We start from the raw sequence: 21,376 nt of genomic DNA on the forward strand, positions 1-21,376 counted from the left end.
CATTACTCCTTATAACAGTTCAGTGACCAGGCCAAATTTGGTCAAAACCCAACCCATCTGCCTGGAATGAATATATGTACTAATTTTGTGGTTCATTAAGCTCTATAAATATACTTCTTATATTAAATTTACTATGAATCTTATCAGCACCAATAAATATTTCCATCTGCCACTAAGTTTTTAAACAATAAAGCATTGTAATCAGAACATGAAAGACATGGTACTTGTATCTCTGAGTAGACCTTATTCTATTATTTTAGGAGATATTTATAATTTCTAAAAAATAACCACAGTATAGTTAACTAGCTGACAATGGTAACCTTCTGTTTCATGATTTCTCAGGCATGACTCCTTACTACCAAAACTAACCAAAAAGAAAATATTGATATGCTCCAAGAACACTAGATACCCCTTCAATCCTCTCTTCAAGGGAAAGGCTGAGTACATAATTAATTTTTAAAGATATATGGATTTTGCAGTATTCTAATGGAAAAAAATTTTTAACTGAATTTTTTTTCAAACCATGCTAAATTTTTTCTCACACAAATATTCTATGCTTTCCAAGAGACCATCACAATTAGCAATTTAAATTTGTATAAGGCTAATAATGAATATAGATTATTATATTTTCTCATTTTAAGGTCATTTCCTAACATTGGCTACTAACAAAAGGTCTCTCAATCCAGATTATAGTTGGTCAATTAAAATTTAATTTCCATCTGGGTGATTACAGGTACACAGAAGTTACTTACTTTTACTAGTAACTTCCTATAAATAAAATTTCAATATTAGTTGGCCAATATCTATTATATAAAAACCTTCAAGGTGTAATTTTAGATCTATTAGTAGGTAAACAAAAGTAAAAAGTATACATATTTTTTTTAAAAGCACAATATTCTTCTTTATACTATACATTATATATTATCTAGTTATACTAGCATTTTAAAAACATATGCATTCTAACATAACTACACTAGAAAAGGTATCAGTGGAATTATTGCAAATTCTTTACCCTTTTTGCTAATAAAAATCTTAGGGTAAAATAGGAACACATGCCTGTTTGGTCAAAAATTTCCCCTTGGAGCAAATATTTTAACAAAACCCAATAATTACAACAGTACAGGGGAAATAAATGGGAAAGTTAAGGTGAAAAAAAATTAATCTTTCCTTTAAAATAAGGTAGGTAGTTGGTGTTTTACTTTAGTGGTGTTTTAATTTTGTTTTTGGTGAAGAGAAAAAAAACATTAGAAAGCTACTTCTAAGAAAACACTGTCCTTTTTGTTGCTGTTTTTGTTTTTTTGTTGTTGTTCAATCCTATATGCTGCATTTTAAAAAATCTTGCAGCACATATAAAAGGAAGTATAACATAAAATTGTATTTGAAAAAGAAAATTTATATATAAGGTGTATCAACTTTTGTAAAACCTAAAGAATGAAATTCAGATTTGGTTAGTACTGCTTAAGGGTGAAAAATTTAAATAAACATCTGAAGTTTCCCATAAAGTAAAATCTGTAACACTGTCAGTACTAAAAGAAATTATGTACAATTATTTCATCCCAATCATTGCCTTTTGAGTTTAATAACAAAAGCATTTAAAGAAATCCCTGTGGAAAGCTAATTTGAAAGTAAACATGCTTTAAAACTTAAATATAGATCATGTATTAGTCCCACAACAGGATCAAGATCACTATTAAAATAAAGCCTGGGGCACATTATGATGCCTAAGATTGGTGGGTGGATTTTAATTGACTTGAAGACTGTCATAGTTCTATTATCAGAAAACCTGTAACGCATTTCCAGCATGGAGGACCCATCTGTGCCCACCATCCATCTGTTTAGACGTGATTGGCAAAGTGGTAGGGAACTCGCAGTGGTTGCCTCTGCCTGAAAGGAATAAACCACAGGATCTTCCAACGAGTGCCAAAAACTTCTGAGAAGGTCTGCTGCCATGGCTTTCGGGGCCTCGATCTACAGAAGACAGCATTATTAGTGAAAGACAGCACTCCCATGGTGCACTTCAGTCAGCTAAAACAATACAGGTTGGCTGGGGATCCATTACTGGACTCTGATGAATTGTGTCCCAGCAACACAAATACAGCTTTTCTTTCATTATGGCATGCAGCTGAGTTTTAACTCTGGATAGCAGATATTGTATCTGTATCGTCAATCAACCTAGGGCAACTTTTGAAGCAGAGGAGTATCTCAGGATTAACAGAATGTGTGTCAACAACACAGTAGCAAATCTCTTTTGATGTATTTTCAGGACAAATAATTTAACTTACTTTAGTAGGACAAGGAACAAGAATGATCAGTACTTATTTTGTTTGAAAACTATCACGGCTAGAAGACGCCTACCCCTACTGTAAGACTGGGTTATGCTTGCTAGCTCAGGTCTTAGAAAAGGCACCAAGAAAAAGCCATCATTATATTATCTTTCCATTACATGCACACATTTTTCAAACGTAACCAGTTGTTTGCATTTTTAAATAAGAACACTACAGACTTCACTTTTATACTTACATTTCTTCACAACAGTTTGACATCTTTTCAATAGATGTTGTATCCTATTAAAAATAAAAAAAAAATACTCAGATATAACAGTTATTAAGGCTTGATTCTATATCTATTTCATGATGTTTTTAATCATATTCTGAGAATATTCTAAAGATATAAACAGTTTATATATGGGTAGTAAGCTGGGACAAAGTGAGAGAGTGGTAGTGTATATAAGGACAGATATACACTACCAAATGTAAAATAGATAGCTAGTGGGAAGCAGTCGCATAGCACAGGGAGATCAGCTCGGTGCTTTGTGACCACCTAGAGGGGTGGGATAGGGAGGGTGCGAGGGAGACGCAAGAGGGAGGGGATATGGGGATATATATATACATACAGCTGATTCACTTTGTTATAAAGCAGAAACTGACACACCATTGTAAAGCAATTATACTTCAATAAAGATGTTTAAAAAAAAAGAATTTTAAATTATCTATGTACATTGCTGAAATTCCCTTGGAAAAACAGAATCAACATTATGTTGTGCTAAAAAAAACCAATTTATTCAATTACAACCCCCCCAAATTGTAGGAGTCTCATTTCATTAAAAAATAACCTTTTATTACACTTGCCTTCTTGATAATTCTTTTAAAAGTCTATATTTAATTCAACTGTCATTAAATATGCATTAAAAAATAAATACCAAAATGATAAATGAAAGACACTATTGAACAGAAAACTGTCAAGAGCCAAAGAGCGCTACTGGTTATGGATTTCTGTAAACAAAGCCAAATTCAACAAGGCAATGTATGCATTTGCCATACTACAACATTTATTACTCTGAAAAGGAAAGCTAACTGATTAGTGTTCTTTGGTAAAAAACTGTTTTCTTTTTTTTTCAAGAGAAAAACCAGTCCCTTCATAATAATGCAATTTCTCATTATGTGTTTTCTATAAAGCTGTTAACACAAATATATAAGAAAAGCAACTCAATAAAGAGAAGAAAGCTTCTAGACATGCTGGTCTAATTCATGTTAATGGAAGACCTATCATTAGATTGAGAAACAGTGATGATAAGGAATATCCAAATAATCAAAACACAAATTATATAATCTTATTTTAGATACATATTTACATTTTAAATATACTTTTAAGTAGTACAAAAGAAAATATATTCTTTTAAATATACAAAAAAGTCTTCCTCCTTTTATCCTTTCCTTTATTAGCTTCCTCAGATATAGCAGGTGGACTACAGTTATTAAGCAGTACTATTCATGCAAATATTTGTGGCTGCAACTCCAATTGCAAGAACTTCTTTAGCTATAGAACTCTCTTCCAATAATACTACTGAAAAGCACCTTTACTTCAAAAAACTCTTTAAAGAAGTTACACGAGTGGCTCAGAACATTAAATTCTTATGTATGAACAGTTGTCTAACTACTGTTGGCCCACATACAGGAAAACAAATCTATCATTTTTTAGGTGACTAGTAACTAATAACAGAGTTTCATTTCCAGATTTCCCAGGGATCTGTGAGGAGGCTATAGATTAGTCACTCTATATTCACTAATTTCCTAGCACTTTCTGAAATTCATGGTTTCCAATGACAATTCTATTTATAATTAACCTTTCCCGGTTCTGTTGCATAATTTCCTCAAAATAATGTTTTACTTTGTGAAAACACAGTCTGCAAATACATAAAAAAATTTATTAAAGACTTAGATGAAAGCTGGGGTTCTGGTTCCATATCAGAAAAAAAAAAGTGAAGGAAGTAATTTAAATGGTTTCTTAGAACTGATGGTGACAGGTTATTCCAAAACAATTAAGATAGCTTGTGCAAAAATACAAAGGAAAAGACAGGAAAGAAATTTAAAAGTGTTATCAGGAAAGGTATATAAATGGCCCCAAATTGCAGGTGTAGATAACACTTAAAAGTGGAAACTATTTCAGGATAAGGAAGGCAATTACAAGGTTAGACTACTAGAACTAGCTAATGTTACAGGATATTTTTACTGTGCAGAAACTTACAACTTGATTATAACTTTGAGGAATGTATTTGTGACAATAAAATAATCAATTTTAAGGACTTTGAATTTAGACTTCATATGGGAAAAGCTCTTATTTTCGAGTGCTTTTGACACCTTTCTAGAATCTGGTTCAAGAAACACGAGGAACACTACCTTTCAAGTCATCATAAACAGACTGTCATTCAATCAAAGGACGTGATGTTTACCATGACTTTATGAACAGGATTTGTGAGGCTAGCCAAAAAAGACTATTTTTTTCCTCTAGAAATGGCAAATGCTTATCTCTCAGCTATCCAGAATGCTATTATAAGAAAAAAGAACAGCCAAACATGTCACAAAGTTTTTGCACTGGCATTTATACAGCATACTCAGGGCAACACAAGTTATCATGCTATCGTATTTATATGCACAATAGAAGCAGCAAACTAGAAGAGAAGAGAGGTTACTACTGGCAGGAATATTGACAACTATAAGTTATTTCCAAGTGCCGAACTAGGTTTAATAAACTTTTTGTTTTGTTTTATTAAGCAGGGAATTGTGGAATATTTCACACATGAAAAAAAAACTAAAAATATTTAAAATAGATTTTAGTGCAGCTAATTCCATTCAACATAAAAGACTCAATACCTTTAGTGACTATCACAAAAATGACCAAAAAGGTAATTGCTATCTTCACGGAGTATATTTTATAAATTCTTAGTTATATGTAAAACAGCTATCTAGAAAAACTCACTCTTCAAGGAATGATAAGAAACACATTTTTATTGTGTTATCTACAATCAAAATACCTTATTTCCAAAGAAATATTTATGTCTTGATTATGGTCTAATGATCAAAATATCCAAGACTTCTGCCAGTCTGCATAACTGAGATAAATGAGAATGCTTTCCTATTTTAAAAACCAGAAGTTTATCTTCTAAAAAAAAAGAATAAACTAGAAACAAGAAAGACTTACAGAAATATAGGGCTCAAGTATTTTATCAACTATACTTTATCTTCTCCTGATGGCTCATCTTACTCTAAGAAATGATCTTTCAGGTTCAGTCTAAGGAAATATGTTTGACTTAAAAGAAAACTGTATCTCAACTAATAAGATTATAACTGGAATGGAAAAAAAAGTTTCTAATAGGAAGGGAGAGGGAAGTATTTATTGCCTATTGGAAAAATTGAGGGGGGGGAGGTGAGAGGCAAAGAGCAAGAATTTATCACCAGACGTTTCCTGGTTAACAGACCTGAGAATCTAGTCCTCTTGGAATAGACAGCTTGATGATACAATCCATCCAACTAACTCATTCTGCTTTGAGTTCATTCTCACAAAGCAACACTTTGCCATATATGTTGTTGTACAGGAGAAAGAATGTACTGCAGAGTCCTTTGGTACCTGACAATCATACATAAGGGAATAAATAGTCAACCTGGTTTATATGACTATCACTTTTGAGTCTAGAAGTAGAGTCACTGCTTCTGGGCCTGATTAACCCTGGAAACATTTTCAAAATGGAGTTCCCAGATCTGTCAAACTGAAGATCTGAGGAAAGTAAGAACATTCTATCAGAAAGTCTCCTTGAAGACAGTTCGATCTAACCTCAAGGATCGCCTGCACTCTTTAGTCTTATCATAGGTCTTGTTGATGCTTTTAACTCTACTGCACATACCTGATTCAATGACTCTGCTGATTTAACCCGGAGTAAAAAACACTATTAAGGAAGGTTTATCATAACTAGAGATTATATACCTGTTTTGTCTACTACTGATTTCTGCTAATTCTAAAATAGACTTTTGCTTGACTTCCTAGCATTTCTGCTCAACATACAGAGAGCAACTCATTTAACTTTGTATCTTTCATAGCACGGAAGAGCACAAATTATTCAAAGTGGGTACTCAATATATGTTTGCAGCACTAAACTAATTGAACATGGACAGAAATAACATGATTCCTTATCTTTAATTTTTTTCAATCCAAAGAGAGAAAACTTTCTGTTAACCTTAGCTCTCTCTCCTCCTTTGAAGCCAGAACTCACTACTATATTACTCACTTAAAATAAATGGTTCATAAGCATCCATCTCCAACAAAGGACCAGCTACATCTTTTATTAGAGATCTTAAGTTAACATAGACATTTAATCAATCATGAAACCAAACTGAGAAGGCAGTAGATGTTACTTTTATAGCCACTTAAAACATTTCTTTCCAAGATAATTCCCATACTCCTCTTCATCAAGCCATTTTCTGGCTGTATAAAACCTTAAGAAAGTTACTAAAATTCTGTATCTCAATTTTCAAATACTACTATTTACCTCATAGGTTTTTCTAGAAATTAAATGAGTTAAATGTTAGAGCCCTTAATAACTCAAGGCCTAAGTTTTTATTGTAGGGCTTGGAGCTATCTTAATTACATTAGAATGTAACTAGAAAAATTTATGTTTAAACAAAAAAGTGGTTTTTACAATCAAAGATAAAATGACATGGACTGTAGGAGACTACACAGATAAAATCCAATGTCCACAAGGGGCTTATAATCTAGTTGAAAAAATAAGTACTAAGTACATAAACCATGATTCATTTACTCATTTATTGTCTATCAAAAATTTACTAAGTACATACTATGACACAGTCCTTAGCAACAAGGAGCTTATAGTCTAGTGAAAGTAGTTAAACATACAAGAAATAATTATACAGGAATATACCGAGGATGTGAGAGAGGAGGATTATATAAAATAACATATATAAATAAGCCATACACTATTTAGAAACAGCTGAAAACTTACGTTTGCAATCAACAATCAAATCAAGGTCAACTACTCTTACATTTTTAGTACAAAACTATACTTTCATAAGACTTTTGGTTATCAGTAGAAGTAAGATGGGCTAATGTGCCCCTTTGGCTGGAACTTGAGAAGTAATTAATATAGTGATAGACTGTGACAGAGAGAAGCATATGAATCACTGTGAAAAAAGATCTAAAAGTTAACTATAAATATAAAATTCACTGTTTTCTCCAATCCTATAAAGTTGTAAATTCAGATTAAAAATTCACGTGGATTCAGAACATGAACAATAAAACGGGAAAAACAGCAAGTACAACTCATAAATGTTTAGCTTCCTTACCAAAAAAAAAAAAAGCATCTATTTAATCACTCAAGCTATTCATCATACTTTAAGAAAATTAAAATGCACTATTCCTATTGAAAAAAATCTATAGAAATAGATTTAAGTTGTTTTAAATTATTTTCAAGAAGTTTAAGAAGTTTATTACATTGAGTAAAGAGAGAGGATGCAATATAAATACATAGGAACACGTTTATGTTAAAGAGCACTCCAATTCCACACATAATAATTCTGATGCTAGCAAGAATTTTTAGAAAGAAAGCTTTTCTATTACTATGCAATGTAACACAGTATGTATTTAAACTAATTCCTTGGCGAGGGGGAACCTAGTTTCTATAAAGTTCTCTACTGTATCCAAAATTCAAAGAAATATTATAGCCAATATTAGAATATGACATTAAAATCATATAAGAAGTAACAATTTAAATTTTAATAATTTTTCTAGGTTTTAAAAAAGCTACAGAGAAGATACTTCCCGTAATATTATAATTAGAAATGCTATATTAAAAATATATTTTGTTTTTATTAAATGAAAACATAATTCAGAAAGGAAAACAAAATGCTGTACAGAGCTCCCTTTACAGAAATGTAAGTGAGCTGGGTTCAGCATAATTAGCAACGATTTCCATATTTGCAATGCTGATTTGGAGTTGAGTAAACCAAACATAATTTGTACAGAGACTATACCAAGTGCTGTTAATTCACCACACTGATTCGGGGGATACTGAGCAAAATTTCATTATAAGGATTAATAATCTCAGGACTACATTTCTGGGTACATGTTAAAAGGCAGGTAAGTCCACTAATCATCTGATTAATAAGAATGCTATTTAATAGATAATCCCATTTAAACTAATTTAACATTTTGAACACAAGATACTTTTCATTGTATAACATAATCAAGTTAAAATTAAGTCACTCCTGCATCTGTGATTCTGTCTATATTTATTTAGGTAGTCATGAGCCAGTATTTAGGGGGGAAAACATTTTCTCCCTTTATTTTGAAAAGCTTTGCTTTAAGCTATCTTTAGTAATTCAAGTAGCATCCAACAATAGTTACCTGTGGGACCAAATATAAAAAGCTCAATTTTTTTCTTTGACAATTTAAAGCCTTTTACAAAATTGCAACTAAATATATCTTCCCCACCCCACCCTCAATCTCACCACAACTGAGAAAAGCACTAAGCTCCAGAGACGCCATCAAAAGCTTAAGCTTTTACACAAACTCCACGGTGCCCTGAAAACAAAAATGCTTGTATACAAAATTTAGATAAACTGTCAGAGCAGTGTCATGGTATACAATAGCTCACTGTCAGACCCTCACCAGAAGGCGCTGTACCAGCTGTTACAGAGCTTCTTGATTAACTCTCTCCAAGCCCAGCAACTCAAAACATGACTAATACAGTCACCCAGCACTCTTAGTGCTGGTGCTCATCAGAATGGACATTATTCTTGGCTGTGCGTGAACTACTGCTCAATAAGAAATTCTGACATCAATTACAATAATGACAACATCACTATCCATTTCATTCAGAAACAAACAAACAAAAAGGCGAAACGGTCTAAGTAAGGAATAATTAGAATAATCTGTTCCCTAACTAAATAAAGAATGCTTCAAAGCAGACTTTGAAAACACTTTAACTTCAATATTAATTTTAGTAAAAAGGAACAAGCCTATATAGTTAAATCTTGTTTAAAATTAAATCTAAAAATAATCAAAGGTAATCCTTTAAAATTGGGTTTAAGATTAGTCTGTTCCATAGAAACATCGGGTTGTGTTGAGATCTTTTAACCTTGGAAATGGGATTAGAAATCCACTGTTTTCAAATTTAAGTAATTTCTAATTATTTTGTCTGGGTCACAGATAATCTGCTCTTACTAGGTCTAAAATGACATCAGATTATCATTATTATGATTATCCTGTTACCTTCTACTATCAATAAGATGGGATTTTTCCTCTTATACAGGAGAGAAATTATTTTTCCAAGTAAGAACAAATAATGGGGAAAAATTACTGAAAATTAATACACTGCTTCCTCAAAACCTCAACCTAAACCTAAATAGAGATAGCACTTGTTTTGCTTGTTTGTTGTCTAACAGGCCTATATTCAAGCTATGTAATTACATAGCTTCTATAATGAAATGATACTCCCACCAGTGTTTTCCCAAAATGCCTCTTGGTCTTTGGGGTGCAGGAGTAGGGGAAGGAGGAAGACATCAATGAAGTAATTAAATTTACTGTGATTCTTTCTACCCCTTTTCTTTCTTATGCTAACTGACAAATTTGTCACTTCTTTTACACTGTAAAGAGAGATCCATGGATTCAGATTATGACAAAAACATGTCCAGATGTGAAATATCCTGTAGGCAGTATTAATTTTTTCATAAAATGAAACAGCAAGCATATTTTATAAAGAAAGGAAGCAAAATCTATATTTTAAACTTTTAATATTAAATACTATTTTTAAATACTAATAATTCATTAGATTTAAAATTAAATACTGAATGCATAACAACTTCAAATAATTAAGCCCTAAATAACCTTAAATCAATGTGGGGAGGAGTGAATTCTGGAAACCTTTAAAAAAATGTTTTTTTCATTCAAAAAGAGTGGTACTTGAAGTTCACTATGAAAGCCCAGGTAAATGGAATTGAAATTTACCGTAATTTTTTTAAGTACTTAGATTCAAGAGGAAGTACAGTGCCTAAAAGTTGGACTAACAAATGGAATATATTCTCTCTCTTAATGCTTGCATTCCTTTTTAAATGTTTCACAAATGTATAATTTCCAAAGACATGAGACCTGTCTAGCACAGAGTGTTCTGGGAGGGTACTAAATGTATACAGAAAGAGATGAGACTTGGGGAGAGAGCATTATTTAACAAATGTGGTTTCTACTCAGTTTTAGAAATATCACAACATCAGAACCAATCTCCCTATCTTAAAATGGCGAAATGTTGTTCAATATTATAGCAAAAGAGAAAATCATGCAATTTGAAAATTGATATTAACATACTGGTAGTACGGAATAGTCAGAAAGGAACCTGATACTATATACCCTTTAAAAACCAGCAAATACTATAAATAACTTCATGTCCAACTCAGAAGTAAATACTAAAATTTGAGAATAGGAATTCTTAAAATATCTTGAAGCCTTTGCTGCCAACCCTCACTTTCTGCTTAGGTGAGAAGGAAACTGCTAGCCTCAGCTATAGACCTCTGACGGCTCTCAGAAGTAACCTGTAGTCCTAACAGCAACACTCTCAAATGTCCATTTCCAGTCATTAATCATAAGACATTGGGGGAAATCAGAGAAACTTCATTCCAGGAAATATAAATATATACCAATGATATGGGCAAATTCAAAAGTGGAAATTCAAAAATGCAAGCATAACCTGGCAATTTAGACTTGACTTATGAATAGGCTATAAAGTAATTATGAATGAGTATAAAAGCAGAGAAAAAAGATGTTAGGGGAAGACCTATTCTCGTCCACAGGAATGTGATTAATATCATGTTATTTATCATCATCATTAGATAAATCACAAGAGATATTAGAAAACATTTCAAGCCACTGAATAATAATAAAAACATATTTAAACAGACATTATACAATCCATGAATGTCCAATAAGCACATGAAGAAGTGTTCAATATCATTAGTCATCAAGGAAATGCAAATTAAAAAAACCAGATACTATTAAAACCTACTAGAACAGCTGCAATTAAAATGACTGACAACAATAAATGTTGATGAGGACGCGGAGCAACCAGAATTCTCATACATTGTTGGTGAGAGTGCAAAATGACACAGTTCCTTGGGGAAAAGGCCTGGCAGTTTGTTATGAAATAAAAGATAAACCTGTCTTACGTGACCAGCAATTCTTCTCCTAGGTATTCACCCAAGAAAATGAAAACATGTTTCCACAAAAAGACTTGAACAAGAATGTTCACAGCATTTTTATTCATAATTGCCAAAATCTGGAACCAGACCAGCTGTCTTTTAATAGAATGGATAAACAAACTGTGGTATAGTCATACAATGGAATACTACTCAGCAATAAAAAGAAATTATCAATACCTGCAACAACATGGATGCATCAAAAAAACATTATATTGAAAGAAAGAAGACATATTAATGGGTACATATGAAATTCTATAACCAATAACTACTCTGTGATGGATGGGAAAGAAAACAACAGATCTCTGCTGCCTCTGCAGAGGATATGGATTGACTGATATGAGGCATGAGGGAACTTTCTAGGGTGATGGTAATATTCTCTATTGTGAAAGGGGTTTGGGTTGTACATGTGTGCATTTATGCCTTTCATTGTATGTAAAATTTGCCTCAAAGGAAAAAACATAAACAAGCACTGAGCTCCAGTTAATGATCTGTGTGGTGAACTATCTGATGCTGCAAATTACTTTGATATATATTACAACATATAACAGATTGATGGACAATTTGGAGTGAGATAAAGCAAATACTCTAAAACGTTAATTGTGGTTGAGGAGTCACTGTAAAATTCTTTAAAATTTCCTGTGTGTTTAAAATTCTTCCTATAAAATCTAGAGGGGAAAGGTTATTATGAGTACCTTGCAAAATATTAAAACAATGGTTACACAATAAATATGTTTTCCTTCCATTTCTGACTGCATTCTTCCAGTTTTCTTCAGAGGCCAGTACCAGTACTAGTATCTCGTGGGTCTTTCCATAGATAGTCTTTGCATATAGATAGAGGGATAGAGAGATAGTTACTGCCGCATTATTTCTTTTTTTTGAAAGTTAATGTTTTTATTAACATTTCTTATTAAACCATAAGAGAAAAGAACACCTGAATAGAAAGCAGACAAAGGACATCAACAAACCATATACAAAATGAATAAATAAATGAATGAATGTGAACAAATGAATAAAATTAACATTTAATTTATGCTAGAAATATTCTTTTTTTGATAACAGCTTTATTGACATATAATTCATATACCATAAAATTCACCCATTTAAAGTATACAATTCAATGGTTTTTTAGTATGTTCACAGAGTCATACAACCATCACCACAATCAATTTTAGAACATGTTCATCACCCTATGAAAGAAACCCTGTACCCTTTAGCCATTATCTCCAGCCCCCACTAGCTCCCCAACCCTACACAACCACTAATCTACTTTGTCTCTATAGACTTGCCTATTCTGGACATATCATATAAATGGAATCATACAAATATGTGACCTTTTGTGACTGGTTTCTTTCACTTAGCATAATGCTCTCAAGGTTCATCCATGGTGTTGCATGCATCAGTACATCACTGCTTTTTATAGCCAAATAATATTCCATTTTATGGATATATACCACATTTTGTATATATCCATTCACCAGCTGATAGATATCTGGATTGCTGAGAGTTTTGGTCTATTATGACTAATGCTGCTATAAATATTCATGTACAGATTTTTATGTGAACATACATTTCATTTCTCTTAGGTGCATACCTAGGCGTGGAATTGCTGAATCAAAACATAACTCATGTTTATTTACAGAACGGTCAGACTATTTTGTAAAGTATCTGCACCATTTTACATTCCCACGAGTAGTGCATGAGGGTTCTGCTTCCTCTGCATCCTCACCAACCTTTGTTATTATCTTTTTTTATTATAGCCTCCTAGTGTGCATGAGAAGTGATACCTAATCATGGTTTTGATTTTCATTTCCCTGATGACTAATGATGTTGAGCATCTTTTCATGTAGTATTTATTGTCCATTTGTATCTTATTGGAAGAAATGTCCATTCAGATCCTTTCCCCATGCTTTAATTAGGTTGTCTTCTTATTACTGAGTTTAAGAGTTCTTTATCTATTCTAGATACAAGTCCCTTATCAGATACACGATTAGCAAATATTGTCTCCCATTCTGTGAGCTGCCCTTTCACTTTCTTGATAGCGTCCTTTGAAGTGCAAAAGTTTACAGTTTTGAGTAAGTCCAAATTATCTTTTTTTTTCTTTCTTTATTTACATTTTTGGTTTCATATCTAGGATATTATTTCCTAGTCTAAGATTTACTATTGCCTAATCCTATGTTTTCTTCTAGGAGTTTTATAATTTTAGATCTTATATTTAGGTCTATGATCCATTTTGAGTTAATTTACACATATGGTATGAGGTAAGGGCCCAACTTCATTCTTCTGCATGTGGATACCTAGCTGTCCCAGCAGTATTTGTTGAAAAGACTTTTCTTTCCCCTATTGAATAGTCTTGCTACTCTTGCTGAAAACCTGATTGACCATAGATATATGTGTATATTTCTGGACTCTCAATTCTATTTCATCTATCCTTATGCCAGTACAACACTTTCTTGATTACTGTTGCTTTACAGTACGTTTTGATGCATTTTCTTGCATTTTTTTCCACTGAATATAGTCTTGTAAACACTTAAGTTTTCATACACTATATATATATCAATATAACAATGAAGATCTTTTTTAATATACACACTTATTTACACACATGTGAAAAAACAGTATCTAGAGGTTGGTCAAAAGGGTTGTGAATTTAAAATTTTGATAGACATTGACAATTTGCCCTTCAAAAAGTTTATACCAATTTTTACCCACGCCAACAACATACGAAAAAGCCTATTTACTCTGCATCTTCTGCAATGCAGTGTATTTCCAAACTTTTAAATCCTTAACCAATGTTATTTTTCTCATTTTTAAAATCTTTTCTGTTGTGACAAATCCACTTTGGCTAATAAATACATGCAAAAAAATTAAAACCCGTTAATTACTAATAAAATGTTTCTACCAGCAACATTCTATTTTCTGAAATTTACCTTAAGTTAGTAGTTTAAAGAGGAAAAAGAGATGTTCAAAGAGCTATTTGTAATATAGAAAAAAAAGATTGCATAGTAGATGCTGACCAACAGAAAAATGATTAATTAAAATATGGTATGTTCACTAAACAGTACATCCAACTATTAAAAACTATAAACATGATGTCTGTAGCCATATAAAAATACTTTACTCTAATTTTTAAAAGCAGGATACAAAATTATATGTACACTCTGTACACTGATTATAACTACTTTAAAATTACACAGGCATACGGAAATGGAAATACATAAATGACTACGGATAAGTTTCTTCTTTAATTTCTAAACTTCCTGTAACTTTTTAGAATTAAGTTCGTAATTACGGAATATGTTCACAAATACATTACTTTACATTAAAAATATACTTACTGTGATGATGCCAATTAGTTGAGTATAAAAGAGTCCAGTTATTCCAACTAACATTGTAATGCCCATAAAGGCAGCTAGTCTCATTATGGCCAATTCATGTCTAACAACAAAGAGGTCCTATAAGAAGAAAAAGAAAATCTTAAAAACAATTCAAAAATTACTTACAGTTGCAATAATAATCAAGAACTGAGCCATAACATTTTCCCTTATTATCTTAAAAGAACTACTCTCCCCATTTTTTAGTTTATTCCACTTAATAAATATATAAATATTTGAAAATTTCAAAAATAATTGTTTTTAATTCATAGTAGCAAGCTGAAAAATAGGATTTTACTACTCTATTGTCAAAAAAAACCCCTCAATCCTAAAGTTGCAAATTAGCCATGCTCATTTACTATTTGGAGCAAAAACAAAACAAAAAACCCTCCAAAAATCAAAAAACAAAACCAAAACAGATGGTGTACAATCTCTGTTCAACAAAAGGAAATTTTATTATGGTACTGCTAAAAAACTTGAATGCACAAGTCTGATTCATAATATTAAAGTTCAAGTGGCCAAGATACCTAGAGATTATGTATTTTAGTCAAAATGAGGGGGTAACACAAATAATAGGGTCACATGAACAGCTCTCTTCAAGACCAACTCATTCATTCATCCATCCACTCACTCAACTACCACTGCCAAGCACTGAGCTATGTAGTAGAAATGTAAAAAGGATAAAGATATGGTCTGTGCCCTCAAGAAGTATGCAGTTTATTCACAGAGAGAGCCCAACTCTGCAAAACTCCAAAACAATGTGATATATGCTTTAACAGGAATGTGTGCACAGAGGACAGTAGAAACATAAAGGAATGCCTAGACGGGAGAGAGAAATGGAAACGCTGTGAGGGAAAACTGATTTTCCAGCCCAGGGCATGAAAATGAGGGTCTTGAAAGTGATCCAAAGAAACTGTGGCAGGAGGTCAGGAAAACCAGGAGAAGCCATTTCATTTACCCTCACTGTTCTTTCACTCTCTCTGGACTTCTGGAAACCTGTAGTAACTAAGCTTTGGAATAAAATAGCCACAGTGGATAAAAAGCAACAAACGAATGGGAAGGACCCCAAAACATAACCACCCACATACTCTTTTAATACTGATTCAGGTTAAGGCTTAAAGGTACCCTGGTAGCAATACCAGAAACAGGGGGGTCACCGAACATAATGATCTTGTTTGAAACAAAAGAACTGATGCTTTTCTGTGTGGCACGGTGATCATCCACCTGACTTAAGCAAAACTCTGAGTCCACACCCAAACCACTCAGTTTATTAGCCAGGGAAAACTTAAAATTCACCAAGACACTTAAGGTGTTATATAACAGTTACATATTAGTTTTGACTATTTCAAAATTTCACTAAAAAGAGCCTAATGCAAAATCCTTACCAAACATGTAAAGAGGAAAAGATGGGGCTATGAATGATATTAAAAATTCAGTACAGTAAACTCTGCTATTACGCTGTATGAAAACACAAATATGTTCGAACATGATTGATACATTAAGCAACAATCTGAGCATAGCAAGACTCTTGTGTTTGTTTATGTGTGATTTTATCTGCAAGAAACCCAAGATGAACAGTAAAAACTTCACCCAGCTAAACCAAGCCACACAGGAATACACAAAACACACACCCCCCAAACATCTACCAGCTAACTCAATTTGTCATGTGTGTTATGAGCCACACTCATCCGCACCTGGTATCACAATTTTCCCTCCAATTTCATATGACTCTCCTTCCATCACTTTGTAATAACTCACATAACGCAACCCTTCTGATGCCCACTTGCACAAGAAAATTTCAGGTCTCTTCTAAGGTAAAGTGCAATGTTTGTTATAGTATTAACGTATTTCTTAACTAGTTAACATGTATAAAACTGTGCTGCTATTTTTATTAGGAACCCTTTTAAGTGTCACTGACAAAGTTTTTGAGTGTTGTGTCTTCATTTCGCCATAAGCCCTATGGTTTTCATTGCATGATTTTGCACAGTGGGGCAAATTTTAGGAATGCACATACTGTGCCATAGTAGAGCTTACCCTAATAAAAATACACATGGTTCCCAATTTACAACGGTTCACCTTACAATTTTCAGACTTTTAAGATGGTGCAACTTTGGATATTTTCAACTTAGAATGGGTTTATCAGGATGTACCCCACTGTAAGTCAAGGAAGATCTGTGCCATATATGACCAAATAAAATGCATCCTCTTTTCTCCCAGTGAAAAGATTAAAAAGCTTTTTTGTCCACTAGAATTTACACATGCTAGGGATAAGATGAAACTAAAAGATCTACTTAAAATTACATTTATTCACTTAGGTATACATTTATGTTAGAGAGTACTTGTGTAAAATAGTAAATTAATTCAGAAATTGCTTTTTAGCACTCTTACATTTTCAAAAAAATGCATCCCAACTTTACACACACATAATTAACATCAGTACTAAATCCATATTTTGAGTCATCTAACATACTTCTCCAGAGCACAACATCTTTACCTCTATCTCAGATTTTTTTTTTTTAGATCTAGCACTCTTTGAATCCAAAAATTGGCTTGGGAAATTTTATCTAAATCACAAGCATCCATTTGCTATTCAAATCTTTATGACATAATCAGTGTTATTATGGCTGAATTGTGTCTCTCCAGAAATTCGTATGTGGAAGCCCTAACCCCACCCTCACCCCAGCACTTCAGAATGTGAGAGTATTTGGAGAGAGGGCCTTTAAAGAGGAGATCAAGAAAAATGGGGCCCTTAGGGTGGACATTAATCCAATCTGACTGGTATCCTTATAAGAAGAGGAAACTCAGAAACACAAAGCGACACCACAGATGCTCAAGCACATGCGAAGACACAGCAACAAGGTGCCATCTGCAAGCCAGGAGAGAAGCCTCCAGAGAAACCAAACCTGCCGACATCCTGATCTTAGACTTCCAGCCTCCAGAACTGTGAGAAAATGAGTTTCTGTTGTTTATGCCCCTAGTCTGTGGTATTTTATGTCGCCCTAGAAAACTAATACAGGAACTGTATTTCTTTATCGTTTTCATTCCTTTCCATTTTTTGGTTAAGAAATGTGCTTATATATAGATAAATGCATAAAACATAAGTTCAGTTTAGAGAAAAGAATGCAAACATTTGAAAACATGCAGACGCTTTGCTCAGTGCATTTTCTTCCCCATCACATCCTCTCCCGCACCCCTACCTTAAAGAGAAAGGTTACTGATTAGTTCTTCAGACATTTTCGATACTACATTTCAGTTGCATATTACAAATATCTTTTCCTACTCTGAGTCTACTTTTTCATTCTCTTTATGGCATCTTTGGATAATCCCAAGTTCTTAATTTTAATGTAGTCCAATTTATCAATCTTTTCTTTTATTGCTTTTTATTTCCTGTTTAAGAAATCTTTCCCAACCCTGACGTAATGATGACCTTCTCCTATTATTACCTTCTAAAGCCTTTAAAAGCTTTATAGCTTTGCCTTTCACATTTAGGTCACTAATCCACCTGGAATTGATGTTTGTGCACTGTGAAATATAGGGTTCTGAATTTACTTTTACTATATGAATACTCAATTGTCCCGGGATGGTTTATTTAAAAAGCTGTCCTTTCCTCAGGGATCAGAGGTCAAGTGTCCATACATGCCTGAGTCTGATGTGGGCTCTCTATCCTGTTCTCTTGGTTTATTTGTTTATCCCCATACTAGTGAGCACATCTTAGTTACTATGACTTTGTAATAACTCTCCATACCTACTAGGCCAACTCATCCCAACTTGTTCTTTTTCAAGAATATCTTGGTATGGGATTAAGAGACACAAACTACTAAGTATAAAATAGATAAGCAACAAAGATGTATTGTACAGCACAGGGAAATACAGCCTTTGTTTTGTAATAAATTTAAATGGAGTATAATCTATAAAATATTGAATCACTATGTTTTATACCTGAAAATAACATAATATTGTAAATCAACTATATTTCAATGTAAAAAAAGGAATGTATTGGTTATTCTAGATACAGTTGACCCTTGAACAATGCGGGGGTTAATCTGCATACATCTTATAGTAGGCCTTCAGTATCCACGGTTCCTCAGCATCAGCGGATTCAACCAACCATCGAACGTGTACTACTGGAGTATTTACTACTGAAAATATCCGCATATAAGTGGACCTGCGCAGTTCAAATGTGTACTGTTCAAAGGTCAACTGTAATTTGTATTCCCATAAAAATTTTTAAATTAGATTTCGAGTTACAACACACTCAGACATACACACACATATGATATATTCTCTCCACTAAGAGTCACAATTTTCCCCTAGAGGTCTTGTGTTTTTTAAAGTCAGATTTAATTCCTGTTTCTTGATTCTATTATAAATGGTTCTGCTGTTAATTTCATTGTCTAAAGCATTGTTTGCTAGCATATAGAAATAAAACTGATTTTTTAAAAATATTGTTTTATAGTCACACTTCTTAAACTTTCTTAAAAATTCCAAAGAATCTACAGATAAGTTATTTACATGATCATACCATCTAAGAGTAATGATGGTTTTCTTCATTTCAGCAGTGATACCGTCTCTCTTCCTCTTGCCTCGCCACATGGACTAGAATTCCTAGCACTATGTTTAATAACAACAGCAACGGGGGCACAGCAGGCATCAACACCTTGTCCCTCAACTTGGGGGGAAAAAGGTCAACATTTCATCATTAAGCATGCTACAGCTACTGTGTTGGGTTCTGTGTGTAGTTTTTGGTTGGCTGGTTGTTTTGGAACCTTTTCTCACTGAAAAAGTTCTCTAGTTCTAGTTTGCTAAAAGTTTATAACATGAATGGAGGCTGAATTTTATCTTTGTCTTCACACACTAATACATACAGTCCATACATCTGGGTTTTTTTCCCCTAATCTGTTAATTGACAATGTATACTGACTGATTCTCTAGTGTAAAAACCACCTTTCATTCCTAAGATAAACTCAACTTCATCAAGCTGGTTATATATGACCAGATTCAGTTTGCTAAAATTTTGTTTAGGGGTTGTTTATCTATGTTCATAATCAGACTAATTTCCTTTCATTCTCTTATTGTCCTTAATAGGTTATATACCCAACATATGCTATACACATAAAATGAGTTGGGGAGTTTCCTCTTTTTCTAGTGTTTTGAAGAGTATGCATAAGACTGGAATTACTGTTACCATTCATATATGATAGACCTAGGACTCACTGGTAAATGTGTGAATATTCTTTTCAGGAAAAGTTTTAACTACTCACTCATGATCATAGGACTACCCATGTTTCCAACTTCTTCTTGCTGCTATACTATGCTTATGATCAGGAAACTCAGTAAGGTACAGATGTCAACTAACCAAACTGATGTATAGAATTAATACAATCCCAATAAAATTCCCCCACCAGTAGAGTATATACTGTTATATACTGGTAGGAGTTTTTTACTTTGTTTTGATTTGTAAATTGCTAAGTAAGCTGTTTCTAAATTTCACTGGAAAAGACAAAAGCAAAGGATAGCATACCACTCCTATACAAAAAGAGCAAGGAGGAGGATCTCCTCTACTGCATGCATTCTCAGTAGGGGTAGTATCGCCCCCAGGAGGGAGAAAATTGGTTCTTGGAGGAAAAAAAAACTTAGCTATTACAGTGATTTGTGGCTGTCCACAAATCAATCCTACCTGACAAAATCTTATTCCTTAGTATTTAACTTCATAGAGAAAAGAAGAGAAAGTGTCTAAAAAGGCTCCTGATGGGAGCAATAATAATGAAAAAAAAAAAAAAGGCAGAAAAACACTCTTATACTGGATAGCAAGATTTATTATAAAAGTACAGTTGTAACAGTGTGGTGCAACCACAAAGATAGACTAATGGACTAGAAAAAAAAGCAGAAACAGATACACACATATATGGCTCTTGGTTTATGACAAAGATGGTATTGCAGAGCAGAGTGGAATTATCTTTTCAATAAATGGTGCTAAATCAATTGGATATCCATCTGTGAAAAAAATGAAATCCTAACTCCTACCTCATAAGCATTATAAAAATCAATTCCGGGTGGAAATATAAAAAATATAATACTTGGAAGATAATATAGGAGAATTATATTGATGATTTGAGGATAGAAAAATACTTCTTAAATTGAACCCCAAAAGCACTAACTAAAAAGGAAAAGACTGGTAAGTTGGAGGAAAGTTAAAACTTCTGTTCATCAAAAAATAGCATTAAGAGAGTAAAAAATTTAGCTACAGAGGAGATATTTACAACATACATAATCATAAAAGGACTCAAATCTAAAACATCCTACAATTACCAGGAAAAAAAAAGTCAAATAACCCCCCTACCAAACATGCAAAATAAACAGACACACTGCACCAAACAGGCTATACATATGGTCGATAAACATATGAAAAGGGGCTCAATACCATTAGTCGTTAGAAAAATGCAAATTAAAACACAACGAAGTACTGCTCAT

At 33.0% G+C, this 21,376-nt stretch overlaps 1 protein-coding gene across 1 annotated transcript in view; it reads right to left on the reverse strand.

Annotated features, from left to right (window-relative positions):
• Positions 1-1,672: 1,672 nt before the first annotated feature.
• Positions 1,673-21,376, reverse strand: part of ZDHHC21 (zinc finger DHHC-type palmitoyltransferase 21) — a 60,454-nt gene continuing 40,750 nt past the window's right edge. Inside the window, exons 7-9 of the mRNA XM_061199064.1 lie at positions 14,870-14,986; positions 2,521-2,564; positions 1,673-1,968 (exon numbers count right to left, since the gene is read on the reverse strand). Coding sequence (XP_061055047.1) covers positions 1,836-1,968; positions 2,521-2,564; positions 14,870-14,986 — 294 coding nt within the window. The 3' untranslated portion in view covers positions 1,673-1,835. The remainder of the gene's footprint in view (positions 1,969-2,520; positions 2,565-14,869; positions 14,987-21,376) is intronic.

This window comes from Eubalaena glacialis, chromosome 9, assembly GCF_028564815.1.
Source record: "Eubalaena glacialis isolate mEubGla1 chromosome 9, mEubGla1.1.hap2.+ XY, whole genome shotgun sequence".
Lineage (NCBI taxonomy): Eukaryota > Metazoa > Chordata > Mammalia > Artiodactyla > Balaenidae > Eubalaena > Eubalaena glacialis.